The following is a 26,360-nucleotide window of genomic DNA, read 5'->3' on the forward strand; positions in this document are numbered from 1 at the left end:
CTGGTTAAAGTTGTTTTCCCAAGAACAAAATAGGGTAAGTGGTGACCTAATTGACATGCACAAGAATTATGAGGGTCCAGAGAGGGTAGATAGGAGAGATTTGTTTTCCCTCGCTGAGGATTAATTACCAGGAGGCAAAGATTTAAGGTGATTGGTAGAAGGATTAGAGGGGGAAAACTTTTTCACCCTCAGTGACGGGCGTTTGGAATTCACTGCTCAAGTTGATCATTGAGGCTGAAACACTCAATTCATCTAAAAAATACCTGCGTCTGAAGTGCTGTAACCTGCAAAGTTATGGACTAGGTGTTGGAAAGTGGGATTAAAATGAACAGCTAGTTCCTTTTCTTTCCCTTCGGCCAATGCAGACACGATGGACAGAATGGCCCCTTTCTGCACCATAACATTTTCATGGTTCTATGGTTATCAGTTAGTTTATCACAGTAGCTAGACCAGGTTCTCTTTGAATGACTCTGATGAAACACCAAAGTATATAACATGCTGAAATAGGGGACAACTTTCAGAATGCTGTAAACAAATCAAGTTGAGACTGAAGCAAAAAACATTCTTTACCTACCACAATCAATCATTATTAGTAAACTCGGCATATTTCACAGGGTTGAACTTGGACAGGAGAGGTCACAGAAAAATAAAAGCAATAGAATATTTTTCAGGATGATTTATTGTTGCTGCAGATTTGAAAATTATCACAAGCGTTCCAAAAATCATAATTAACAAGACTCACTGGCGGTAAAGGTATGTCATTTTCCAGAATTTAAGCAATTCTTAAAATACAGATATCCAAAATCAGGGAACAGCTGAGATTATCTAACCGGAATAATAGCCCGTGCTCTCAGATGCTGATGGATCAGCTGAAAATTTAGCAGTTTTTAATTTTTGCAAACAGTAAAGCACATTAAGTGTATTTTATTCCAGTGTTGCACCAAGTAGACACTATGGTTTACAACGTTGAACAAAGCGTGGATACAAACATACATCACGAATATGGTGTCTGTTGAGAAGCCATGTTAAGAATCGTTCCAGACCCAGACCGTAACCACCATGAGGACAACTGCCATATTTACGCTAGGAGGAAAAAGAATACTTGTGAAGCATGTAGATGGAAATGCAAAAAAACAGTCAGCAAAACAGGTACCTAGTCAGAATATTAATTCAAGAAGCCACAAGGCTCTACTAGATAAAATATTGAAACACGCACACAGAAGAACAGTATTCAAACCTTTTTATTCTTGATTTCATTAATTTAATCAGTAAAATATTTTAATGAATGTAGTTCACAAAATTGCTTAAGATCAGATTAATCTTCCCAAATCAGGTAGCGACAAGTTCAAGTCCCATTAGGAGGCTTAAACAATTAATCTAGGCTGATGTGTCACTATAGTGGTGCATTATTAGAGTTACCATCTTTTAAATGAAACATTAAAGTGAGAACCAATCCACTTAGTCAAAGAGATATAAAAGACCCCCTGGTACTTTTCAAAGAACAGCAGAGAGTTCTCCCAGATACCGAGACAATATTTACACCTCATTTATCACGAGCAACAAAACATATAATGGGATCATCTTAAAAGTTAGTGGGAATGCGCCAATAGTTTATATATACATAGCAACTTATGGCTGCAATGACTGCTGTGATATGTTTTGGGATGCTCTAAGAATGTGACAAGATCCAATATAAAAATGTTAGTTAATTTTCTTGTTAATTCAAAAAGACTTGGAAGGTGATGGGTAAAAAAAAGAGGTTGGGTTTGAATCTAAGTTCAAAGGGTTGCAGAAGGTGCACTCTCTTTCATCTTTAGTCTCACTGCTCTTATGTTGCAGGATTTGGAAAAACGCCCAGGTGTCCAGCATTTATTATTGTCCAGTGACCAGTTCCAGAAATGCACTGGCTGACTGCTGTTTGATGACAGGACACAGGGAGGCAATAGTGTCTCCTCAACCACCAATGGTATGGTGCAGAAAAAAGCTTACGCACATTTATTGCCTTATCACAATATCTTAAAGTCCTTAGATGAATTATGTTGAGCAAGACTCATGGATGGCCTTTCCATCTGTTGCCAATTGAGGTCCTTAAGAGACAATTAATGCAAAACAAATCCCATCAAGTCTTTACATTTACACATGCATTTCCGGGCAGGTGGGTAGGGGTCGGATTGAAGTGCCTGAATTGCACTTCAGAATTCTCCAAGAAAAGAATCCACATCAGGACAAAAGGGAAAATTGACAAAAAAAAAATGAATTTGACAAAACCATTGAAATTAGGGAAATCAAATTAACTTTTAGGGCAAAAATTCAATGTTACAAAAATGTCAGAAAAATGTAGAAACTAAAAATGAAGAATCTAAATAAATCACAAGAATAAATTTAGAATTAGAATATCACAAGAATTTATTGAAGTTAATGAACAATTATACAGTTACACCAACGAATTATTTTAATCTCACTTTGGTAAAAGAACTGCTGGCAAGTTTTGGTTTGGCGGTCAGTGCAGAAGAATGCATCTTTGCTTTGTCTATCATGGCTGAGGCGGTAAATATACTTATGGTACGCTACTAACCTAAACAGGCCAAGGGGTTCTCAGGCTCCGCATGAAGCAACATGGATATTGGGAGGTTACACAAGTACTATTTTCACATAACTGTACATGCCCTAAAATCTTCCTGTGAAGAGGAAAGGCTGTGAACATCATGGATAAATAATTGAATGAATAAACTTACCTGGTCAGTGTACCAGTAATATGGAGTAGGATCAATATCTTCACGCTGGTAACCGTCCAACAGTTCCTCGCTGTCCCAGATACGCATCGACCCTCCCACAATCTCACCAACATTGGGCATCAGAACATCAACCTTACAAATTAAAAGGAAAGATATTTGATCTTAGCACAGAGTTTTAAATCTGAAAAAGTAGATTATATTTAATAAGAGACACTCTAACCACTGTTCCTTGACATTCAGTGGTGTTACCATCACTGAATCCTTGTGGTTACCATTGACCAGAAACTCAACTGGACTCACCACATCAACACAGTGGCTACAAGAGGTCAGAGGCTAGGAATACTGTGGCGAGTAACTCACCTCCAGACTCCCCAGAGCCTGTCCACCATCTACAAGGCACAAGTCAGGAGTGTGGTGGAACACTGCCCACAGGTTCAAAAAGGGCAGGTCATGTTTGACTAATTTGGTGGAATTCTTTGAGAACATAACACATGCAGCGGACAATGAAGAACCTGTAAATGTGGTGTATCTGGATTTCCAGAAGGCATGTGACAAGGTGCCGCACCAAAGGCTGCTGCATAAGATAAAGGTGCATGGTGTTACATGTAATGCATTAGCATGGACAAGCAAAAAGTGGGGGTAAATGGGTGTTTTTCTAGTTGGCGATCAGTGGCTAGTGGTGTGTCTCAGGGATCAGTGTTGGGACCACAATTGTTTACGATTTACATAGATGATTTGGAGTTGGGGACCAAGTGTAGTGTGTCAAAATTCGCAGATGACACTAAGATGGGTGGAAGAGCAAAGTGTGCAGAGGACGCTGAAAGTCTGCAAAGGAATATAGATAGTCTAAGTGAGCGGGCAAGGGTCTGGCAGATGGAGTACAATGTTGGTAAATGTGAGGTTGTCCATTTTGGTAGGAATAATAGCAAAATGGACTATTATTTAAATGGTAAAAAATTGCAGCATGCTGCTGTGCAGAGGGACCTGGGTGTCCTTGTGCATGAATCACAAATGAATCACCTGTTTTGCAGGTGCAGCAGGTAATTAAGAAGGCAAATGGAATTTTGTCCTTCATTGCTAGAGGGATGGAATTTAAAAACAGTGAGGTTATGTTGCAGCTGTATAAGGTGCTGGTGAGGCCACACCTGGAGAACTGTGTATAATTTTAGTCTCCTTACTTGAGAAATGATATACTGGCACTGGAAGGGATGCAGAGGAGATTCACTAAGTTGATTCCGGAGTTGAGAGGTTTGGCTTATGAGGAGAGACTGAGTAGGCCGGGGCTATACTCATTGGAATTCAGAAGAATAAGGGGAGAACTTATAGAAACATAAGATTATGAAGGGAATAGATAAAATAGAAGCAGTGAAGTTGTTTCCATTGGCAGGTGAAACTAGAACTAGGGGGCATGGCCTCAAAATAAGGGGGAGCAGATTTAGGACTGATTTGAGGAGGAACCTCTTCACCCAAAGGGTTGTGAATCTGTGGAATTCCCTGCCCAGTGAAGCAGTTGAGGCTACCTCATTGAATGTTTTTAAAGCAAGAATAGATTTTTGAACGGTAAAGGAATTAAGGGTTATGGTGAGCGGGCGGGTAAGTGGAGTTGAGTCCATGAAAAGATCAGCCATGATCTTATTGAATGGCAGAGCAGGCTCAATGGGCTAGATGGCCTACTCCTGCTCCTAGTTCTTATGTTCTTGCCTGGATGGGTGGAGCTCCAACAACACTCAAGAAACTTGAAACCATCGAGGAGAAAGTAGCCCGCTTGATTGGCACCACATCTACAAACATTCAATCCCTCCACCACCTACGCTCAGTAGCAGCAGTGTGTACTATCTACAAGATGCACTGCAGCAATTCACCAAAGATCCTTAGACAGCACCTTCCAAACTCACAACCACTTCCATCTAGAAGGACAAGGACAGCAGATACATGGGAACACCACCACCTGCAAGTTCCCCTCCAAGTCACTCACCATCCTGACTTGGAAATATATCACCGTTTTTTCACACTCGTTGGGTCAAAATCCTGGAATTCCCTCCCTAGCAGCACTGAGGGACTACCCAAAGAATATGGACTGCAGTGATTCAAGAAGGCAGCTCACCACCACTTTCTCAAGGGCAACTAGGGATGGGCAATAAATGCTGGCCAGCCAGTGACGCCCATGTCCCATGAATTAATAAGAAAAATAAAATATTTGTTCATGGGATGTGGATGTTGCTGACAATTTATTGCCCTTTATTAATTTCCCTTGAGAAGGCAGTGGTGAGCCATATTCTTCAACCGCTGCAGGCCATGAGGTGTAGGTACAGCCACAGGGGTGCTAAGAAGGTAGTTCCAGGATTTTGACCAGTGACAATGAAGGAAATGACAATATAGTTCCAAGTCAAGATGGTGTGATTTGAAGGGGAACTGGCAGATGGTGGAGTTCCCATGCATCTGCTGCCTTTTCTTTCTAGGTTTAGAGGTCACAAATTTGGAAGGTGCTATCAAAAGATCCGTGGCAAGTTTCTACAATGTGTGTTATAGATGATACACAACTGTAGCCGCTGTGTGGTGGTGGCAGAGGGAGTGAATGGGGTGGTGGGTGGACTGTCAATCAAGATTGCTACTTTCTTTTAAATGGTGTTGAGCCTCGAACTGTTGGGAGTTGCTGGACTTGTCCAGGCAAGTGAGAATATTCCATCACTCTCCTGACTTGTGCTTTTGGATGGTGGATGGGTTTTAGGGAGTCAGAAGATGAGGTATTTGCCATTGAATTCCCAAACTCTGATCTGTTCTTGTACTGTCAGTAATTGTGTGGCTAGTCCAGTTAAGTTTCTCATCAATGGCAACAGATGTTGAAGGAGGGGGATTCGGCAGTGATAATACTGTGAGCATCAAGGGGAGATGGCTGAATTCTCTGTTGTTGGATACAGCAATTGTTTGGCACTTGTGTATCATGAATGTTATTGCCACTTGACAGCCAAAGCCTGAATGTTGTCCAGGTCTTGGTGCTTCAGTATCTGAGGTGTTACAAAAAGGACAGAACATCCCCACTTCTGACATTCGTGAACCAGACCATTAGTGAACCAAAAGGGGTTTTACAACAATCGTTAATAGTTGTCATTACTGAGACTAGCTCGAATTCCAGATTTATTAATTGAATTCAAATTCCAGCTCCTGTGGTGGGATTTAAACCTGCGTACGCAAAACATTAGCCTGGGCTTCTGGATTAGTAGTCGAGTGATATTACCACGACACCACCACCTCTCCTTTCCTGATTCTGTTGGCATACAATAAGTGGTATACAGTGACACCTGCTGGACAGTGTTCACGTAAAGCAAGTTGGTAAGAACAGGATCAGCCTCAACTGCCATGTCCACACTGTTTCGTTTCAAATATGAAGATCTGCCACTAGGTTAAGCGAACAAAAGGAAGCTGACATCACTTGGAACAAATGTTTTCATGAGGAGGAAATGAAAAAGTGCAAATTAAAAGCTTTCCAAGGAAATTAAGTTGCATCCTTATTAAAAATATCACCAATGCATTCAAACATTCATTTAACAGTTCCCACATCCTCTCCACCACTTTGCAATATCATCAAGATCTGTTGCTATATGAGCATGTCTGCCACTGAAATTCTTGTTGGTTCTTTATCACTTCTATATTCAACCATGCCAATGCTCTCCACACAGGAGATTAAAGTGACTCATTTAAAACTTCCACACCAACTCACATTCACCCTTCAGAGCCATCCTTGTATACTCACTCCAATGCCTCAAATTTGAGATTTTCATCCTTGTTTTGAAATCTTTCAGTCCTTGCTTTGTACATCACTGAAAACTCCTTCAGCCCTCCCTAAATTCTCCAGACTCTTACTTTGGCCTGCTGTGCATTTCATTTTCTCTTTATCTCACCATTGGTGACCAGGCTTTCAAACAGCCCAGCCCCACGATCTGGAACTCCTGTTCCGAACTCCTCAGCCTCTCCGTCTTCCATAAAACCCTCCCAAATTCTGCACCGTGGGTTTTCATCTAGACTTTTCATACACTTTTGTGAAGCACTGAGCTATTTCTCCAGTCTGAATACACTTCAAAATATTTCATTATTGCTTAACAAATGACTGAAATGATATCAAAAATATAGTTGCTCCTTCAGATACACATGTAACCAAGCAATTTTTGGATTGGCTTTAAATACAGATCCATGGTCATTTCACATCAATGCAAAATCTAAAGTGCTCTCACAGATTCAGTTAGCCTGCGATCCTCTGGGCAGCGCTGCATGTAAAAAGATTTGATCTCAGCAGGAAAACGACACAGGAGTATAGGCTCATTGATAGCATCAGTCATCAGTCTCTCTGGAGCCTCTGGGATATCCTGTGAAAGAAAGTCATAATGTATTCAGTTCATCCAAAGTAGGAATATGGTTCTACTGAGACAACTTGAACATTTTCATAGGTACACATAAGTGTTAGAACATTATTCTATGGAGTTCAATGAACACTGGAAGCCACCTGCATTTCAGGAAGACCAAAATGGGCTTTAGAATCAGTGAGATCAGCAAGATTACTGTGAACCACACAACTGAAGTACAAATTTTGAAACAAAAAAAAGGAGCTCCATCTGTCCATAGGCCACATACCTTTTAAAAATAATTTCATCTTAAAGTGTGGGTCAGGGTGACTTTTGCCAGAGTCAATCACAATGTGGAATGTAATGTAAGCTGAACTGAGGTGGCAGGTTCCCTTCCCCAACGACTGTGAACCAATTGGGTTTTTAACTGCAATCTAGGTGCTTGCACGGTCAATTCCCGATGCTAACTGACATTATCAAATTTTATTGAATTCAATTTTGCAATCTGTTGTTGTGGGTTTTGAACCCTTTGGGAAGGGAGGTCGGCAGGGGGAGATCAGTCAGCTTTTGCTCTCTATTACCATCCAAAACTCAAAGGAAAATGCACCCACAAGGATGAGTTTGTGCTCAGCTGCGATCTCTCCCAAACTTTATTGACATTTATAATATATAATCTGCACTACTCTCTTCACTATAGCCTGGCAAAAGATGTCACTTTCCACACAAAATAAAATTGTAACATAAACATTACTTCAGGAGTCTAAAAGTTAATGGCATCAAAAAACACCAATATTCTGCATCCTGAATTCCCCTCTGTTCCATCTGTGGTTGATTATAATCTGATAAATTACAAATCTGGGTATTCAGTTAACAAAATAAATGTTTACAACAGCGATGTGGAGGAATGTATTGAATTTAGCACCTAGTTGAAAAATCTCCATCAACATTTTTGTGAGCCATTCAGTGAAGCCAAGATTTAAGCACACATTTTCAATATAAAATGTACAGAATGTTTGCCTACATTAGCCGGGGCACAGAATATAGCAGGGAGGTCTTGGTACGACTTTATAAAACATTGGTTAGGCCACAGATGGAACATGATATGCAGTTCTGGTCACCACACTATCGGAAGGACATGATTGCACTAGAGAGGTTGCAAAGGAGATTCACCAGATATTGCCTGGGCTGGAAAACTTCAGCAAAGAGGAGAGACTGGATAGGCTGAGGTTGTTTTCCCTGGAGCAGAGGAAACTGAGGGGAGATCTGATATAGGTATACAAAATTATGAGAGGCATAGATAAGGTAGATCAGAAGAATTTTCCCCCCCTGGTAGAGCTGTCTAAGACCAGAGGGCATAGGTTAAAGGTGAGGAGTAAATGGCTTATTGGGGAATCTGAGGAAAGAATTTTCATCCAGAGGTAGAATTTTGGAACGCGCTGCCTGAGAGGGTAGAAGCAGATACTTGTGCAACATTTAAGCAGCACCTGGATGCACTTAAATCGCCAAGGCATTGTAGGCTATGGACCAAGTGCTGGTAAATGGGATTAGTATAGATTGCTATTTGATGGTCGGCATTGACATAGTGGGCTGAAGGGCCTGTTTCTGTGCTGGAGACTCTATATGTAAAACAGAAAGAAAAAAGAAATGCAATTTCAAGCAGAAACTACCAAATTCGCACCACAAGGGCCCAAAATGTTTTCGGATAAGGATTCCAAAACACGTACAACAGTGTTTCAATGTGTTATTGTCTGAACATCTCCACCCTGTGCAGCATTCACCCACTCAAAAAATTGTCAAATGCCAGAAAAAAAATTACTTCTCCAAATTCATAGAAAGTGCCATCATCTTTCTTAACGTTGTGTGCTTTCAGCCATTCGATGGCATCTGTGTAGTTCATTCTTTTGAAAGGCCGTTGAGGTGGCTTGAAATCCTAGTAAAAAAATAACATGAATAAAGGGATTAAAAGAACAGAGTTTTCAAGATAAACTGAACATTATTTCAGTTAGTCTAAAGTATTTTCCAAACACATTAAACTTTAAACATAAACCAGTCAATTTTGAAAAATTAAGTTAATGTGTACCGTTTTTGAAACTACTTTTACTCAGTATAAAACTGCTTCTAATGCAGCTGAATAGGGAAATTGCAACTTAAAATATAACAAACGTTTACTTACTGGGTTCAGTTCACGCACAAGATCCCCATAAGGTGACTTCAGGATACGTTCAACCACATCACAGACAAGGCCTTCCAAACGGTTGAGAAGTTCGTTGAAAGTAATGAATGGACATTCTGCCTCAACGTGAGAGTACCTTGTAATTTTAACGAAAAAGCCCATTTTGAATCAATTCTCCTATATTTCTACTTCTCCCAACTGCTAAAATGCTTATCTGGTGAATATATGTTTGGTTAGCTGGGCAATGTTATGGCTGTTATGGGCTGATCTGGGGAAGGATCTTTGCCTGAGAATGCACAGCTCAGATATAGTTACACTTTATTCTTTGACCCTGAGGACGATGTCCTTAGGGTGAGCTGACTGGTTTCCACTGGAGAGTTTACCCTTCAATCGGCATTAACTTCAATTTTACTCGTGCTCCTTGGTGCCACACATGACCAAATTAAGCCGCGAGCTCAAGGGATGTTATATGACTATGCGTCTATGTTTGGCCCAAGGCCATAATGAGATATCATTAAATAGTGCTCACTGAAGATTTAGAAAAACTGAACAAACATATGAGATCTGGCATGTTTTTAGACTGCATATACTTCCCCAAAAGAGTCAGACATTAATCAGACTCTGCATTTGGGAAATTTCCAATTGTAATGCCGCATCTTCAACACTCTAGGTAAATGTGTTCAATGGCGTAGCCTGGAACCAGACCAATGGATGCGTGATTTTTATAAATATTACTGTTGGATACTAATCATATTATTCTTGTTCCATTCTTACTTTGAGGGTCTAATCATGAAGGATTCAACATCAATCTCTTAAAGGGCAAACTGTTACATAGGCAATGTTGAGTTGTGGTGAAATAATTTTCACGGTGAGGTCAGACAATATTGCTAAGTGTGCAGAAACATGGTAGAAATATTTATGTCATTTTTGTCTTTCACTCATGCCAGTGGGAGAGAGACTGCAGCCGGAGTGAATTTGGAGCTGAGTGGAAATTCAGTGCCGAGGGGAAAGAGGTGCTCATCTTCGGGAGAGGCGGACCTGCGAGGGAGACTCGAGGGCAAGTGAGAGCGAGAAGGAAATCGAACCGTGCCGTCACAGCCAGCAAGGTAAGTGGTTGGCTGGTGACTGATCAGTAGTTTTTTCTTTTCTTTTTTCTCTTGGCATTGTAGTTGTTGTTGTTGTACACTACTATAGTGTTTCTGTGTAATTTCTGTGGTTTAGAGTTTGTATAAACTATTCGGCAGTAACGAGGAGCAGGAAAGAAGGACCCTAGAGAATTGGATAGAATCTGAAACAAAATATCTTTCAAAAGTTTAATTTAAAGGGGGAAGACAGGACAGGAGAGCTCCAAGCTCTGGTTTGCTCCTCTTGCTCCATGTGGCAAGCTGGGGACAGTTCCAGTCCCCTCGGTCAGCATGTGTGCAGGAAGCATCTCCAGCTACAGCTCCTGGAAGCTCGAGTTTCGGAGGCTGGAGCGGCGGCTGGAGACACAGTGGAGCAGCCGCGAGTCACAGAGTATCCTGGATAGCACGTATAGAGAGAGGTGGTCACACCACAGGCTCAGACTCTGCAGGCAGGAAGGAAATGGGTGACCACCAAACAGAGCAAGAGAGATAGGCAGGTAGTGCAGGAATCTCCTGTGGCCATTCCCCTGCAAAACAGATATACGGCTTTGGATACTGTTGCAGGGAATGACCTCTCTGGGGAAAGCAACAGCAGCCAAACTCGTTGCACCATGGTTGGTTCTGCTACAGAGAGAGGGGTAAAAAGTGAGCCAGTGCAATAGTTACAGGGGATTCAATTGTAAGGGGAATTGACAGGCATTTCTGTGGCCGCAAATGAGACCCCAGGATGATTTGTAGCCTCCCTGGTGCTTGAGCCAAGGATGTCTTGGAGTGGGTACAAGATATTCTGGAGGGGGAAGGTGAACAGACAGTGGTCGTGGTACACATCGGTACAAACGAACATGGGTAAAAAAAGGGATGAGGTCCTAAAAGCAGGGAGCTAGGAAGAAAGTTAAGAAATCGGACTTCAAAGGTAGTGATTTCAGGATTACTACCGGTGCCTCGTGCTAGTCAGAGAAGAAATGACAGGATACATCAGATGAATACGTGGCTGAAGAGATGGCGTCAGGGGGAGGGTTTCAAATTCTGGGGCACTGGGACCAGTTCTGGGGAAGATGGGACCTGTACAAATTGGACGGGTTACACCTGGGCAGGACTGGGACTGCTGTCCTGGGGGACTGTTTGCTAGAGTGGTTAGGGAGGGTTTAAATAATATGATGTGGAGATGCCGGCGTTGGACTGGGGTAAACACAGTAAGAAGTTTAACAACACCAGGTTAAAGTCCAACAGGTTTATTTGGTAGCAAAAGCCACAGTTGTGGCTTTTGCTACCAAATAAACCTGTTGGACTTTAACCTGGTGTTGTTAAACTTCTTACTTTAAATAATATGCCAGGGGGATGGGGACCTATGCAAGGAGTCAGAGAAGGAGGGAGCAAGGACAAAAACAAAAGGTAAAAAAGAGAAGAAAAGTGATAGGCAGAGAAACCAAGGACAAAGTTCAAACAGAGCGATAGAGAAAAATATTAGGAGCAAGGCAAACAATGTTAAAAAGACAAGCTTAAAGGCTCTGTGCCTTAATTCGTGGAGCATTTGCAAAAATGAACTAATCGCGCAGATAGATGTAAACGGGTACGATATACTTGGGATTACGGAGATATGGCTGCAGGGTGACCAGGGGTGGGAATTGAATGTCCCAGGGTATTCAATATTTAGGAAGGACAGGCATAAAGGAAAAGGTGGTGGAGTGGCACTGCTGGTTAAAGAGGAAATTAACACAATAGTGAGAAAGGATATTGGTCTGACAACTTGGAGTCTGTATGGATGGAGTTGAGAAATACCAAGGGGCAAAAACCATTAGTGGGTGTCATATAGTGACCCGCAAATTGCAGTGGTGATGTTGGGAATGGCATTAGACACTAAATTAGAGATGCATGTGATAAGGGAATATCGGTGATCATGGGTGATTTTAATCTGCACATAGATTGGGCAAATCAAATTAACCACAATGCCGTAGAGGAGCAATTCCTGGAGTGTATACGGGATGGTTTTCTTGACGAATATGTGGAGGAACCAACTAGAGAGCAGGCCATCTTAGACTGGGTACTGTGTAATAAGGAGGAAATCATTGCCAACCTAGCTGTACGAGACCCATTGGGAATGAGGGATTATAACATAGCAGAGTTTCTTTTTATCAAGATGGAGAGTGAAGTAGTTGATTTGGAGACTAAGGTGCTGAATCTTAATAAAGGAAACTATGAGGATATGAGGCATGAGTTGGCCTTGAAAGATTGGGGAGTGTTACTTAAAGGGATGACAGTGGACAGGCAATGGCAAACATTCAAGGAACACATGGGGGAACTGCAGTAGCTGTTTATTCCTGTCTGGCGCAAAAGCAAAATGGGTAACAGGGCCAATCCATGGCTTACAAAGGAAATTAGAGAGAGTATCCAATCTAAGGAAGAAGCATACGGATTGACCAAGAAAAATAATAGGCCTGAGGATTGAGAGCAGTTTAGAATTCAGCAAAGGACCAAGGGATTGATTAAGAAGGGGAAAATACAGTATGAAAGTAAATTTGCAGGGAACGTGAAGACTGATACTAAGCGTTTCTATAAATACATGAAGAGAAAGAGGTTCGTGAAGACAAATGTAGGTCCCCTACAGATAGAAACGGAGAAATGTATATTAGGGGACAAAGAAATGGCCGAGCAACTGAATACATACTTTGGTTCTGTCTTCACAAAAGAGGACACAAATCAAATGCCATAAATGTTGGAGAATGCAAGGTTTAGTGAGGGGGAAGAACTGAGGGAGATCAATATTAGTTGAGAAATGGCTCTGGGAAAATTGATGGGATTGAAGGCAGATAAATCCCAGGGCCTGATAATCTACATCCCAGAGTATTTAAGGAAGTGCCTCTAGAAATAGTGGATGCAGTGGTAGTCATCATCCAGGATTCTATAGACTCTGGAACACTCCCTGCAGATTGGAAGGTAGCTAATGTCACTCCAATATTCAAAAAGGGAGGGAGAGAGAAAACAGGGAATTATAGACCAGTAAGCTTAACATCGGTAGTGAAGAAAATTCTCAAATCCATTATGACGGTCTTTATCGCAGAGCATTTAGAAAGCAGTGGCAGGATCAGACAGAGTCAACATGGATTTATGAAGGGGAAATCTTGCTTGACAAATCTGTTGGAATTCTTTGAAGATGCAACTAGTAGAGTTGACAAGGGGGAACCAGTCGATGTGGTAGATTTGGACTTTCAGAAAGCATTTGACAAAGTCCGGTACAAGAGATTATCATGCAAGATTAAAGCGGATGGGATTGGGCAAAGCATATTGAGATGGATAGAAAACTGGTTGGCAGAGAGGAAACAAAGAGTAGGAATTAATGGGTGCTTTTCAAATTGGCAGGCAATAACAAGTCGGGTACCACAGGGATCGGTGCTGGGACCCCAGCTATTCACAATATATATTAATGATTTGGATGAGGGAGCAAAATGTAATATCTCAAAGTTTGCAGATGATACCAAGTTGGGAGGGAGGGTGAATTGCGATGAAGATGCACAGATCGTTCAGAATGATCTGGACAGGTTGGGTGAATAGGCTAATCAATGGCAGATGCAGTATAATTTGGATAAGTGTGAGGTTATTCACTTTGGAAGCAAAATCAAAATGGCAGATTTACTATCTGAATGGCTGCAAATTGGGAGAGGGGAGTGTGCAGCGAGATCTGGGTGTCCTTGTGCACCAGTAACTGAAGGTAAGCATGCAGGTGCAGCAGGTAGTAAAGAAGGCAAATGGCCTTCATCGCGAGAGGTTTCAAGTACAGGAGCAGGGATGTGTTGTTGCAATTATACAGGGCCTTGGTGAGACCTCACCGAGAGTACTGTGTGCAGTTTCTGAGGAAGGATGTTCTTGCTCTCGAGGGAGTGCAGCAAAGGTTTACCAGGCTGATTCAGAGTATGCCGGGACTGATGTACGAAGAGAGATTGACTAGGTTAGGTTTGTTTTCGCTGGAGTTCAGATGAATGATGGGGGATCTCATAGTGACTTATAAAATTCTAACAGGACTAGACAGGGTAGATGCTGGGAGGGTATTCCCAATGGTGGGAGAGTCCAGAACCAGGGGTCACAGTCTGAGGATTCAGGGTAGACCATTTAGGACGGAGGTGAGGAGACATTTCTTCACCCAAAGAGTGGTGAGATTGTGGAATTCATTACCACAGGAAGTAGTTGATGCCAAAACACTGAATGTATTCAAGAGGCGACTGGATATAGCACTTGGGGTGAATGGGATCAGAGGTTATGGGGAAAAAGCAGAATTAAGCTATAGAATTGGATGATCAGCCACGATCGTAATGAATGGCAGAGCAGGCTCGAAGGGCCAAACAGCCTGCTCCTATCTTCTACGTTTCCATGTTTACACAGCAGCCAGAAATTTGAGTAGTTTCATTTTCTCGCTCCAACTTTACATAAATTGTACATGCATCACTCTACTGGGTTTTACATCCCACAGTCTCTAGCTTAGAATCAATCCTGGTCCCTGTTAGCTTGTTTACATGGAGAAGAAAAAGTACTAACTCTGCCAGGTGTCTGCGTGTCCTAGACTGTTCGGCACGGTAGGACTGAGCAACACAAAAAACATCTCCAAGTGAAGGGATGCAAGTCTCCAAATACAGCTGAGAAGACTGTGTCAGGAAGGCCTCTTCACCAAAATAGTTCAATTTAAATAGTGTAGAACCTCCCTCAACCTGTGTCTGGACCAGGGTAGGTGGTGTAACCTGCAATAAATATGAAGTTTTTCAAAATATTTAATACGTCGAGTAAAGCAAACATCACTGTCCCCCACATGCTAGTTCACTGATCACAAATCAGAGGAGTGTGAATTACAAAGGGACGTGAAATTTGTGTTGGAAGGTTCTTTTTGCAATGGCATCTAAATCTAGACAGTAAACTCTCTCGAGAATTTTTAGATGAACAAAGCATAATGGCTTGAAAATTTATATATTGACTAAGTTAGTTTTCTTTTATCATTTTGTTTCTTTTCCTTCCACTCTATACATCCTGATATGGTGCGATGGGATGTGAATCTTTCATATGTAATTACCCAGAGTAAACCCACAAACTGAGTCAATTAGAGAAAAGCTTAATGAGACAGTTTCCTCTTATCAACTGATAATTGAGGTAGGTAGACGTGACGCAATAAGAAAATTAAGGGGGCAGTACAGAGTGGAAATAAGGGAAACAAAATGATACAAAAAGAAAACTTATGCCAATATATACATTTTCAAGCCAATCTATTTTCTCAAATTAACATTCGAGACAATGCTATTCTTTGGATTGTCACATTAAATAACTTGTGATCACACAATAATCATTTCTGCTTTATGACTGTATTAATGCAACAAACACACACCTCACTTCTTGCTCTAAAATACTGCAATTAAGGAGTAAATCACACTTTGTTCTGCTTTCATTAATCACTTTCCATGGAGTTTTTTCACAGTAAAGCTCTGAACCCCATGACTGTGCCACCAGAGGAGTGACAAGATATTTCAGCATCTTAATGCAATATGATTAATTTCATTCTTACACCCTTTAAACTACTAACAATGAAACGTGGAAGAAATAATAGAAAAACATACTTCAAAGTAGCCATTGTCAAAGAAGTGGTCCCTAAAGCACTGCACCACAGCAGAGCGTACTTTGAAGATTTTGGACAGCTTCTCTCCTCTGAGCATCATGTGACGGTTGTTGAGCTGCACATCTACATCAGATTCTTCATTGAGCAAGTTATCTGCACCTCCTGCTGGAGCCAAACCAACCAGTTCCCAGTAATCACAAATCAATTCATGCCCTCCAGGAGCCTGGAACAGAGAAGTGAAATCAAGCATGTCAAATGGGTGGAAGTATTAAATACTGACGATATAAAATTCTCCATTACATTGCCAAGATATTAACTCCAACTTGCAGAGAGGTTAATGAAATAAAATGAGTATTTGCTTTTTAGGACATCCCAAAACATTGGGAGTATATATTGTGCAAACACGAGGTGAAGATCCAATTTACAGAGATTAATGAAATAAAATGGAGTATGTGTGTTTTAAGGACACCCTAAAGCATTTTGCAAAGAGTGGTGGAGCAAGTTACAGGCTTTCTCCAAATTTATCTGTGCCCACCCCACTGCAAGTGAGAACTGAGAATTTAGCATTCCAGTCAAGACTTCATTCTCTTTAGCAGCACCAGAGAATCCAAGCCATGAATAAGGATGGAGATTTTTGGCGTACATGTCTGATTATATTTTTTAATAAAAAAGTACTAAATGGCAACATTTCTTTTCCATCCTTTTTGTGGCACATTCTGAAGCTGGGGACATTTCCACAAGTTTGACTTATCCTCCCCATAACATTCAAGTATTCTACTAAAATTCCACTCGCTTTTTGGATTTTTCTTTTGTATCTAATTTTTCTCTTGAAGTGACATGTACTCGGACCTCAATCTCTTTTGGGCTTCCACTGTTGCTTGCTTTTCGCCATTTAAGAAATTGTTCCAATTTATCTTTCTTTGGTACGAAATGGATGAGTTCAGTTACTGTGTCAAAATTAATCTGCTAGAGTTTTGCCACTTACTTAATCTATATGATTAAAGTCTCTTTGTAAACGAATGCCTCTGTCTACAATATTCACTTTGGCACCAATCTTTGCTTCATCAGCACACTTGAACACATGGATCAATATGGCATAACCCAAGTCTAATAAATATTGTGAACAGTTGAGGGTCCCACACAGAGACTGGCGGGATAACACTTGTAATTTTCTTCCAATTTGAACATAAATCCATGATCCCTGTTCTCCATCCCCAAACTAATCTCCTAACCAGGCCAATAATTTACTGTGAATTTTGAGTTATAGTCCCTTCAGGTAATAGCCTCTGATGTGAACCCCATTGAGCATATACAGGAAATCCATACAAACTACATCCACAGACATGCCCACTTACAACTTCAGTTACTTCCTGAAAAAATATAATTTGGTTCATTAGGTCTAACAATTTTAAAAATTCAGTGTTGCTCTCTAAATTCATCTCAGTCATTCGGTACTTCATTATAGATTCCAGTAGCTTTGGCACATCAAATGTTAGATTGGATTAAAATCTCACACCTTTCTTAAATAATGTTACATTTTCAATTTTCCAGCCTAAAAGGGAGAATTCCTGAATCCAAACAGCTTTGCAAGATTATGGTTAAAGTATTTGCAATTTCTTCACAGAATACTACAGTGCAGAAGAGGCCCTTCGGCCCATTGAGTCTGCACCAACACATGGAATGCCCTGACCTGCCCTCCTAACTCACTTTCCAGCACTTGGCCCATAGCCTTGAATGTTATGGCATGCCAAGTACTCATCCAGGTACTTTTTAAAGGATGTGAGGCATCCCGCCTCCACCACCCTCCCAGGCAGCGCATTCCAGACCGTCACCACCCTCTAAGTAAAAAAGTTTTTCCTCAAATCCCCCCTAAACCTCCCACCCGTCACTTATACTTTGTGTCCCCTCGTAACTGACCCTTCAACTAAGGAGAACAGCTGCTCCCTATCTATCCTGTCCATGCCCCTCATAATCTTGAGCACCTCAATCAGGTCCCCCCGTCTGTCTTCTCTGCGCCAGAGAAAACAACCCAAGCCTATCCAACCACTCTTTATATCTTAAGTGTTCCATCCCAGGCAACATCCTGGTAAATCTCCTCTGCACCCTCTCCAGAGTGACCAGAACTGCAGACAGTACTCTAGCTGTGGCCTCACCAAAGTTCTGTACAACCCCATCATGATCTCTCTGCTTTTATAATCTATATCCCGATTGATAAAGGCGAGTGTGCCATATGCCTTTTTCACCACCCTATTAACCTGTCTTTCTGCCTTCAGAGATCTATGGACAAACACGTTAAGGTCCCTTTGTTCTTCGGAACTTCCCAGTGTCAGACCTTTCATAGTATACTCCCTTGTCAAATTACTCCTTCTAAACAAATACATGAATAGGATGGGAATGGAGGGATATGGTCCCCAGAAGAGTAGATGGTTTTATTTCAGTCGGGCAGCATGGGCGGTGCAAGTTTGGAGGGCCAAAGGGCCTGTTCCTGTGCTGTAATTTTTTTTGTTCTTAAAGTGCTTCACCTCTCACTTTTCAGGGTTAAATTCCATCTTCCACTTACCCGCCTCTGCAACCATCTGCCTCTAAAATCCTTGGGTGGAACTCATCTGTTCCAGGGAATTTTTCAGTCGGTTAACTCAGTTGCCTGGAGGGCTGGTTTATTATGCAGAGTGATGGCTCAATTCCTGTACCTGCTGAGGTTATTCATGAAGGCCCGCCTTCTCAACCTTGCCCCTCATCTGAGGTGCGGTGATCCTCATGTTAAATTACCACCAGTCAGCTCTTCATCTCAAAGGGACAGCAGCCAATTGTCACCTGGGACTTTGGCGACTTTATCTTTTACTTTACTGTCATTATTTTTTCTAGCTTTTTTTGCTTCCAGTAACTTCAGTAAGTTATCCTTGGATATCATGTATATCATCCTCTTCTGCTATTGCTTTGCAGTAGTCTGCACAATTAGTCTCCAAGTCTGCCATTTCCTTATTTTCATGTGAAATATTACCTGCACCGATTTTTAAAGGACCCACATTTAATTTAATTGTAAAGCTGTGTTGATCATGTTGCCTGGAAAGATTCTTTCCTTTGATGGGCTATGGTGGTGTAGTGGTAACAGAGATGCATGTTCATGTTTTAAAATTCATTCATGGGATGTGGGCATCGCTGGCTGGGCCAGTATTTATTGCCCATCCCTAACTGTGCTTGAACTGAGTGGCTTGCAACCATATTGCTGTGGACCCGGAGTCACAAATCAGGTGATTAGGGCGATTTCCTTCCTTAAAGGGGTTTTACAACAATGGTTTCATGGTCATCATAAGGCTCTTAATTCCAGATACTTTTCTTGAATTCAAATTTCCTGCTGTGGTGGATTTGAACTTTGGACCACAGGGCATTACACTGGGTCTCTGAATTACAAGTCCAGTGACAATACCACTACACCATGCCTCCCTCTATTGGGAAACCCAAATGCTCTGGGAACAAGCATTCAAATCCCACCATGGCAGCAGGAACTTACATGCAACATCAGGAATGTACTGCCTGAATGCGTGATGGAGGCAGGTTCAACTGAAAAATTTAAAAGGGAGTTAGACGTATATCTAAAAAGGAAGAATGTGCAGTGTCATAGGGAGGTGGTGGTAGTAGAATGGCATGAAGTGAATAACTCATTTGGAGAACTGGTATAGCATGATGAGCTAAACAACCTCCTTCCTCCCGTAACATTTCTGTGATTCTTTTCCCCTTTTTACAGCTCTTAACATTTTTTGGCTTCCAACCTCTCGGATCAAAATTATTTTTTGCGCTTGTGACTACATTTTCCTTGAATTTTGTTATCCCTCACCTCTGTTGTAGGACACTGTGTAAAGTCCATCCTGGTGAAACACTCATTACATAAAATGGAGGATATGTACATTGTGGTCCATTAAGTGCAATATTTCTTTAGTTTGCAGGTAAGACAATATATGCATAAATGTTTTGAGGTCCATTTTTTTCTCTATAATTCACTTTACATCATTTCTCTTTGGTACTTTCCTTTCCCATAATTTATTCTATTAATATTTGAAGGATACTAAATTTACTGAAATGCATCCTTTGAATTGCTTAAAATGAAGCAAGTCCTTGCACCATAGGAAACCTGAAACAAATGTTTTTTGGAGATAAGCTTTGGTTTAGCAAGCAGACTAATTTGCTCATCACATTTCAACATTCCTATTTAATGAAAATGTCTTTACCATCTTGCCTTCTGGCACAACTTTCAAGGTTCCATAAACTGCAATGGAGCTCTCTGTTGATAGTACAAGTCCATTGTAGCACTGACACTGAAGGGAAAGAAAATATATTAGATTCAGGTATATATATATATATTAAAACAAGAATTTAAGATTGTTCCAGGAATTTGAGTGTAAGCAGAGAAAGAGATAGGTATTGTAAGGGGAAAATACAAGGAAAGCACACTTTAAAATGGCTGCCTGGCACATAAAGAGTTAACTGGGAAAGGAGCCAAAAAAGCAGACACCGGCTCCCACTTATCAGAAATCACTTTAAATCAAAACCTAACAGACAAGCCATTTTTAAATCACAGACAGTGACTCAAAGTAAAACAAACACCTCAGGAAGCCAAGCTGAGGGTCGAGACATCTTTTAAGATAAGGAAAACCCGAAACAAAGGGAATAGATTAGCCATAGGAAGGGCGGGAAAATATGAATGCGAAGAAACCAATTAACACCTGAATGAGCCGAAACCAACCATTGATAGATACAGACATAAGGAAATGTACCCATTCATAAGAACAATACTATGCTAAATGTCTATATCTGTATGTACCTGCCTAAACGATGTGATAACGTTCAAATCACCGGTCCATCCATTGTGTAAAAAGTATAAAGATGAACCGCTCCCAACATTTTACCGAGAGAAGGTCTACTACAGACATGTGCCTTGTCTCCACGGAGCTCCGTTAAATAAATCGTATTTTCTGAATCTCAAAGTCTGACTACTAGTGGATTTTTCCCACAACAGGTATGCTTAAGATTATAAGTGGATTTACAATTCATTTCAACCTCAACACAACAACAGTCTGCATTATGCAAACAATGCTTTCAGTACTAAATTTTCATCAGACAGCAGCAGTAAAAATCTAGACCACCACCTCTGGTGTGCGATTCCCTCACTTTAAAGAACAATGACTGAAAATGTAATAAATCATGATAAAATAATTGAAAATAAGTCTTATTACCAGCTCATCATTGAAGACACATTGCAGAAATCCTGTGCCATCACGGAGAACAACAAACATTAAGTTCTTTCCTGTTAAAATAAATATACATTCATATTTTTAACAAAAGTTATTTTGTTTATTGTTCTGCTTAGTTTAAAGAAATTATATTGAAATAAAATTGATTTTCTTGGACACTGGCAGGGAATGAGTTATTCACTTCGTGCCATTCTACCACCACCTCCCTGTAACACTGCACATTCTTCCTTTTTAGATACATATCCAACTCCCTTTTAAATTTTTCAATTGAACCTGCCTCCATCACACACTCAGACAGTACATTCCTGATGTTGCATTTAAGTTCCACCTGCTGCCATGGTGGGATTTGAATGCCCTGCGGTCCAAAGTTCAAATCCACCACAGCAGGAGTTTGAATTTATAGGAAGCACACGTCAATGGTCTAATCATAATTTCTGTTTTATATGCCCAGTATACAGGCTAAATATGCTACCATTGGGAACTGAGCAAAGGCCTGAAACATCTGATAATAAAGGGAAGAAAACTGGTTTGAGGGGACTATTTTTCCAGAGCTTCCACCTCCATGCTGTCATTATCAGGCTCTCCCCTCTCTTCGCCCACAACCCTCAATCACCCAGAAGGGAAACCACCCCCAAATGGAGGAAGGTTTTCCCTCTGGATCTGCCCACTTGGCACTGCTCCCTATCACTGCCAAGGGACACTGACCAATCTTGGCTCTCAACCCCCTGGGCCTTCAGGCAACTCCGCATCCCCAGCTTGGTTATCACAACTGGTTTTTGCTTCTGTAAACCAGCAATGATTCACGCCATTGTGACAGCAAGCTGCCAGGGGTAGGATTTAAATATATTCAAGTTAATAGAAATCAGGTTCATGCCTGGAAAGAGTAAACCTGAGCACGTTATCAGCAGGGGGATGAGAAAGATCTCAAACCAAGATCTTACCTGCGCAAATCCCGTTTTGGCCCTCTTGCAAGATTTAGCAGCTTGGGAAATGAGCCAGACCAGGTGCTAGACTTGGAAGTTGGTGTGCATTTTGGTGATAGTGACCACAATTCGGTTACGTTCACCTTAGTGATGGAAAGGGATAGGCATGAACCTCGGGCCAGTGGTTTTAGCTGGGGGAAGGGTAATTATGAGGCTATTAGGAGAGAATTAGGAAACATAGGTTGGACTAGGAGATTACAGGGACTGGGAACGTCCGACATGTGGAGTTTTTTCAAGGAGCAGCTACTGCGAGTCTGTGATAGGTATGTCCCTGTCAGGCAAGGAGGAATTGGTAGGGCTAGGGAACCGTGGTGCACCAAAAAAGTTTCTTTGTTGGTTAAAAAGAAAAAGGAGGCTTATGTTCGGATGAGACGTGAGCACTCGGGTAGTGCACTAGAAAGCTTTAGATTGGCTAAGAGGGAGTTGAAGAGCGAGCTTAGAAGGGCTAAAAGGGGACATGAGAAGACTTTGGCGGATAGGGTTAAAGAGAATCCTAAGGCGTTCTATAGGTATGTCAAGAACAGAAGGTTGGTTAGGGCAAGTTTAGGGCCAGTTATAGATGGCAGAGGGAAGTTATGTGTGGAACCGGAGGAGATTGGTGAAGCATTGAACCAATATTTCTCTTCGGTGTTCACGCAAGGGGACATGAATATAGCTGAGGAGGACACTGGGTTGCAAGGGAGTAGAATAGACAGTATTACAGTTGATAAGGAGGATGTGCAGGATATTCTGGAGGGTCTGAAAATAGATAAATCCCCTGGTCCGGATGGGATTTATCCAAGGATTCTCTGGGAGGCAAGAGAAGTGATTGCAGAGCCTCTGGCTCTGATCTTCAGGTCGTCGTTGGCCTCTGGTATAGTACCAGAAGATTGGAGGTTAGCGAATGTTGTCCCATTGTTTAAGAAGGGGAACAGAGACTTCCCCGGGAATTATAGACCGGTGAGTCTCACTTCTGTTGTCGGCAAGATGTTGGAAAAAATTATAAGGGATAGGATTTATAGTTATTTGGAGAGTAATGAATTGATAGGTGATAGTCAGCATGGTTTTGTGGCAGGTAGGTCGTGCCTTACTAACCTTATTGAGTTTTTTGAGAAAGTGACCAAGGAGGTGGATGGGGGCAAGGCAGTGGACGTGGTATATATGGATTTTAGTAAGGCGTTTGATAAGGTTCACCATGGTAGGCTTCTGCAGAAAATGCAGATGTATGGGATTGGGGGTGATCTAGGAAATTGGATCAGGAATTGGCTAGCGGATAGGAAACAGAGGGTGGTGGTTGATAGTAAATATTCATCATGGAGTGCGGTTACAAGTGGTGTACCTCAGGGATCTGTTTTGGGGCCACTGCTGTTTGTAATATTTATTAATGATCTGGATGAGGGTATAGTTGGGTGGATTAGCAAATTTGCTGATGACACCAAAGTCGGTGGTGTGGTAGACAGTGAGGAAGGGTGTCGTAGTTTGCAGGAAGACTTAGACAGGTTGCAAAGTTGGGCCGAGAGGTGGCGGATGGAGTTTAATGCGGAGAAGTGTGAGGTAATTCACTTTGGTAGGAATAACAGATGTGTTGAGTATAGGGCTAACGGGAGGACTTTGAATAGTGTGGAGGAGCAGAGGGATCTAGGTGTATGTGTGCATAGATCCCTGAAAGTTGGGAATCAAGTAGATAAGGTTGTTAAGAAGGCATATGGTGTCTTGGCGTTTATTGGTAGGGGGATTGAATTTAGGAGTCGTAGCGTTATGTTGCAACTGTACACAACTCTGGTGCGGCCGCACTTGGAGTACTGTGTGCAGTTCTGGTCCCCACATTACAGGAAGGATGTGGAGGCTTTGGAGAGGGTGCAGAGGAGGTTTACCAGGATGTTGCCTGGTATGGAGGGGAGATCCTATGAGGAGAGGCTGAGGGATTTGGGATTGTTTTCGCTGGAAAGGCGGCGGCTAAGAGGGGATCTTATTGAAACATATAAGATGATTAGAGGTTTGGATAGGGTGGATAGTGATAGCCTTTTTCCTCTGATGGAGAAATCCAGCACGAGGGGGCATGGCTTTAAATTGAGGGGGGGTAGTTATAGAACCGATGTCAGGGGTAGGTTCTTTACCCAGAGGGTGGTGAGGGATTGGAATGCCCTGCCAGCATCAGTAGTAAATGCGCCTAGTTTGGGGGCGTTTAAGAGATCCGTAGATAGGTTCATGGACGAAAAGAAATTGGTTTAGGTTGGAGGGTCACAGTTTTTTTTTAACTGGTCGGTGCAACATCGTGGGCCGAAGGGCCTGTTCTGCGCTGTAATGTTCTATGTTCTATGTTCTATATTGGGATTTACGCCCGCGGTGAAAGGGTCCACTAAATTCCACTCTAAGTATTTACTTTGCAGTCAGATTTGTTCTTTCCTCAGCATACAAATAATGGAAATAATATTTGTGGTGATGATTCTCTTATGATGCATTAATCAGGAAGTTTCAGATGATGCATTGAGCAAAGACTAGGCCCATTAAGATGACAGATCAAAACCAGCAATACCAGTTTGTCCAGCCATCATTACACCATACAATGGGACACCAGTATATCATGGGGAAAAATAATCTCCCCCCATGTTTACTTGATAGGAGGAGGAGAACTAAGAAGTGCACAGCTTAAATACTGTTTCGGCAAAGTAGTAAACGTTAAATTCTGCTTTTTTGGATCTGAAGTTTAGGAGCTCCCCATACATTTAGATAAAATTTCAACCACTGCATAAATGATATCGATGATGCCAAGTTCCGATCTATAGTTTAATGAAGAAAGATTCAAATCCAAGTTGAAATGATTGGAGCCTAACTACAAACATTCAAGATAGAAAAGTCAATAAGATCAGTTGTAGCGTGGTCGAATACATCTAAATCTTTTTTGTTAAGTACAGATTTTGTTAGTTTACAAAGTATGCCTGCAAAAGAAACAACTGTTATCCGCTAAACTCTTTCCTAGACTAGTATGTAAATCATTCCAAAAGGTAGAACACAAACCTTGTCTACGCAACCTGTGGACCCAGCCAAAGAGCTTCACTCGTTGCTCTCTATGTGCTTCTGTAGCTCGGATTTTTATCTATGAACGTGGCAATGAAAAATAAATTAAGCAAATCAATGAAAATAAATATTCAATTTTTACTCAAAACCTCAGTAAAAGTTATCTGGACTTACATGACTGACAGCAGGCTCAAGGGGTTAATTGGTCTATTCCTGCTCCTATGTTCCTAATTACTGTCTATCCTTGCTCCCTCTCGTCTCTCCCAACTCAAGCACTTTGTGCCTGTCTTCTAACTTGACTAAGTGTTTTAAAGAACCTAGATACGGTTCCATGGATGGCTTTTCTTAGTGGCACCGTGCAATCCACACTCATAGGACATAACTACCAAGATATTCCTCACAGAAATTCCAACATCCATAAAATATTCCTGCCTAGTGCTTCTCAGTACCATTCTGTAGGAGTTTTCTAAAACTACCATGGAAAGAAAATGATAAATTAATTATTTTACTATTTCAGTTAGTTAAGTCCTACAGGTCTGGATCAGTCCATTAATAAAAAGACAGTTTGATACTTTACATTGGTTTACTCCTAAATTGTTTGACTGAAGAGAGTTTAAATTCTTTAAGTGTAAACACTGACTTTCTTGTGACATAAAAGGCATTGGAGGACCCAATTTATTTATTACTTACTTTCTGCAACTGAAATCAGGGCACCCCATTGCCCCCAAAATTAAACAGGTTTCCTAATGATAGATCAATATGCTATAACGTGAGCTATCATAAAATTACCCAGGGGTGTTGTCCAGTTCAAATTATTGTATGCATTGTTAGCTTATTGCACATTGTAGATTATGTATTGTCAATTTTTAATCTGTATTGTCGATTACCTGATGTGGTTCTCCAAGACTATCATCCAGTTTAATAACTATCTTTTTGGCCTCTTCCAAATTCTTCTCCCGCCGTAATGCATCTTCCAGCTATTAAAAAGGAAAGATTTTAAAATAAGATCTTTTACTACTAAAAGTGAAGAGTATACAGTTCCACTGATCAGAAAAATGAGCAAATACCATTACAGTAATTCTTTACGCTTCCAACGATAGCCTGACTTTGCTACTGGAGTTCTACATATTACATTGGACATATAGCACAGAAACTGCCCATTTAGCCCAACT

General features: G+C 41.3%; 1 protein-coding gene across 1 annotated transcript in view; it reads right to left on the reverse strand.

The window, feature by feature from the left end:
• Positions 1-661: 661 nt before the first annotated feature.
• nars1 (asparaginyl-tRNA synthetase 1) overlaps positions 662-26,360 on the reverse strand; it is a 43,244-nt gene continuing 17,545 nt past the window's right edge. Inside the window, exons 5-15 of the mRNA XM_078219935.1 lie at positions 26,076-26,165; positions 25,189-25,267; positions 21,191-21,261; positions 20,186-20,272; positions 15,961-16,182; positions 14,897-15,096; positions 9,246-9,381; positions 8,889-9,002; positions 6,965-7,096; positions 2,736-2,867; positions 662-1,083 (exon numbers count right to left, since the gene is read on the reverse strand). Coding sequence (XP_078076061.1) covers positions 952-1,083; positions 2,736-2,867; positions 6,965-7,096; positions 8,889-9,002; positions 9,246-9,381; positions 14,897-15,096; positions 15,961-16,182; positions 20,186-20,272; positions 21,191-21,261; positions 25,189-25,267; positions 26,076-26,165 — 1,395 coding nt within the window. The 3' untranslated portion in view covers positions 662-951. The remainder of the gene's footprint in view (positions 1,084-2,735; positions 2,868-6,964; positions 7,097-8,888; positions 9,003-9,245; positions 9,382-14,896; positions 15,097-15,960; positions 16,183-20,185; positions 20,273-21,190; positions 21,262-25,188; positions 25,268-26,075; positions 26,166-26,360) is intronic.

Source organism: Mustelus asterias, chromosome 1, assembly GCF_964213995.1.
Source record: "Mustelus asterias chromosome 1, sMusAst1.hap1.1, whole genome shotgun sequence".
In the NCBI taxonomy this organism is placed as follows: Eukaryota; Metazoa; Chordata; class Chondrichthyes; order Carcharhiniformes; family Triakidae; genus Mustelus; species Mustelus asterias.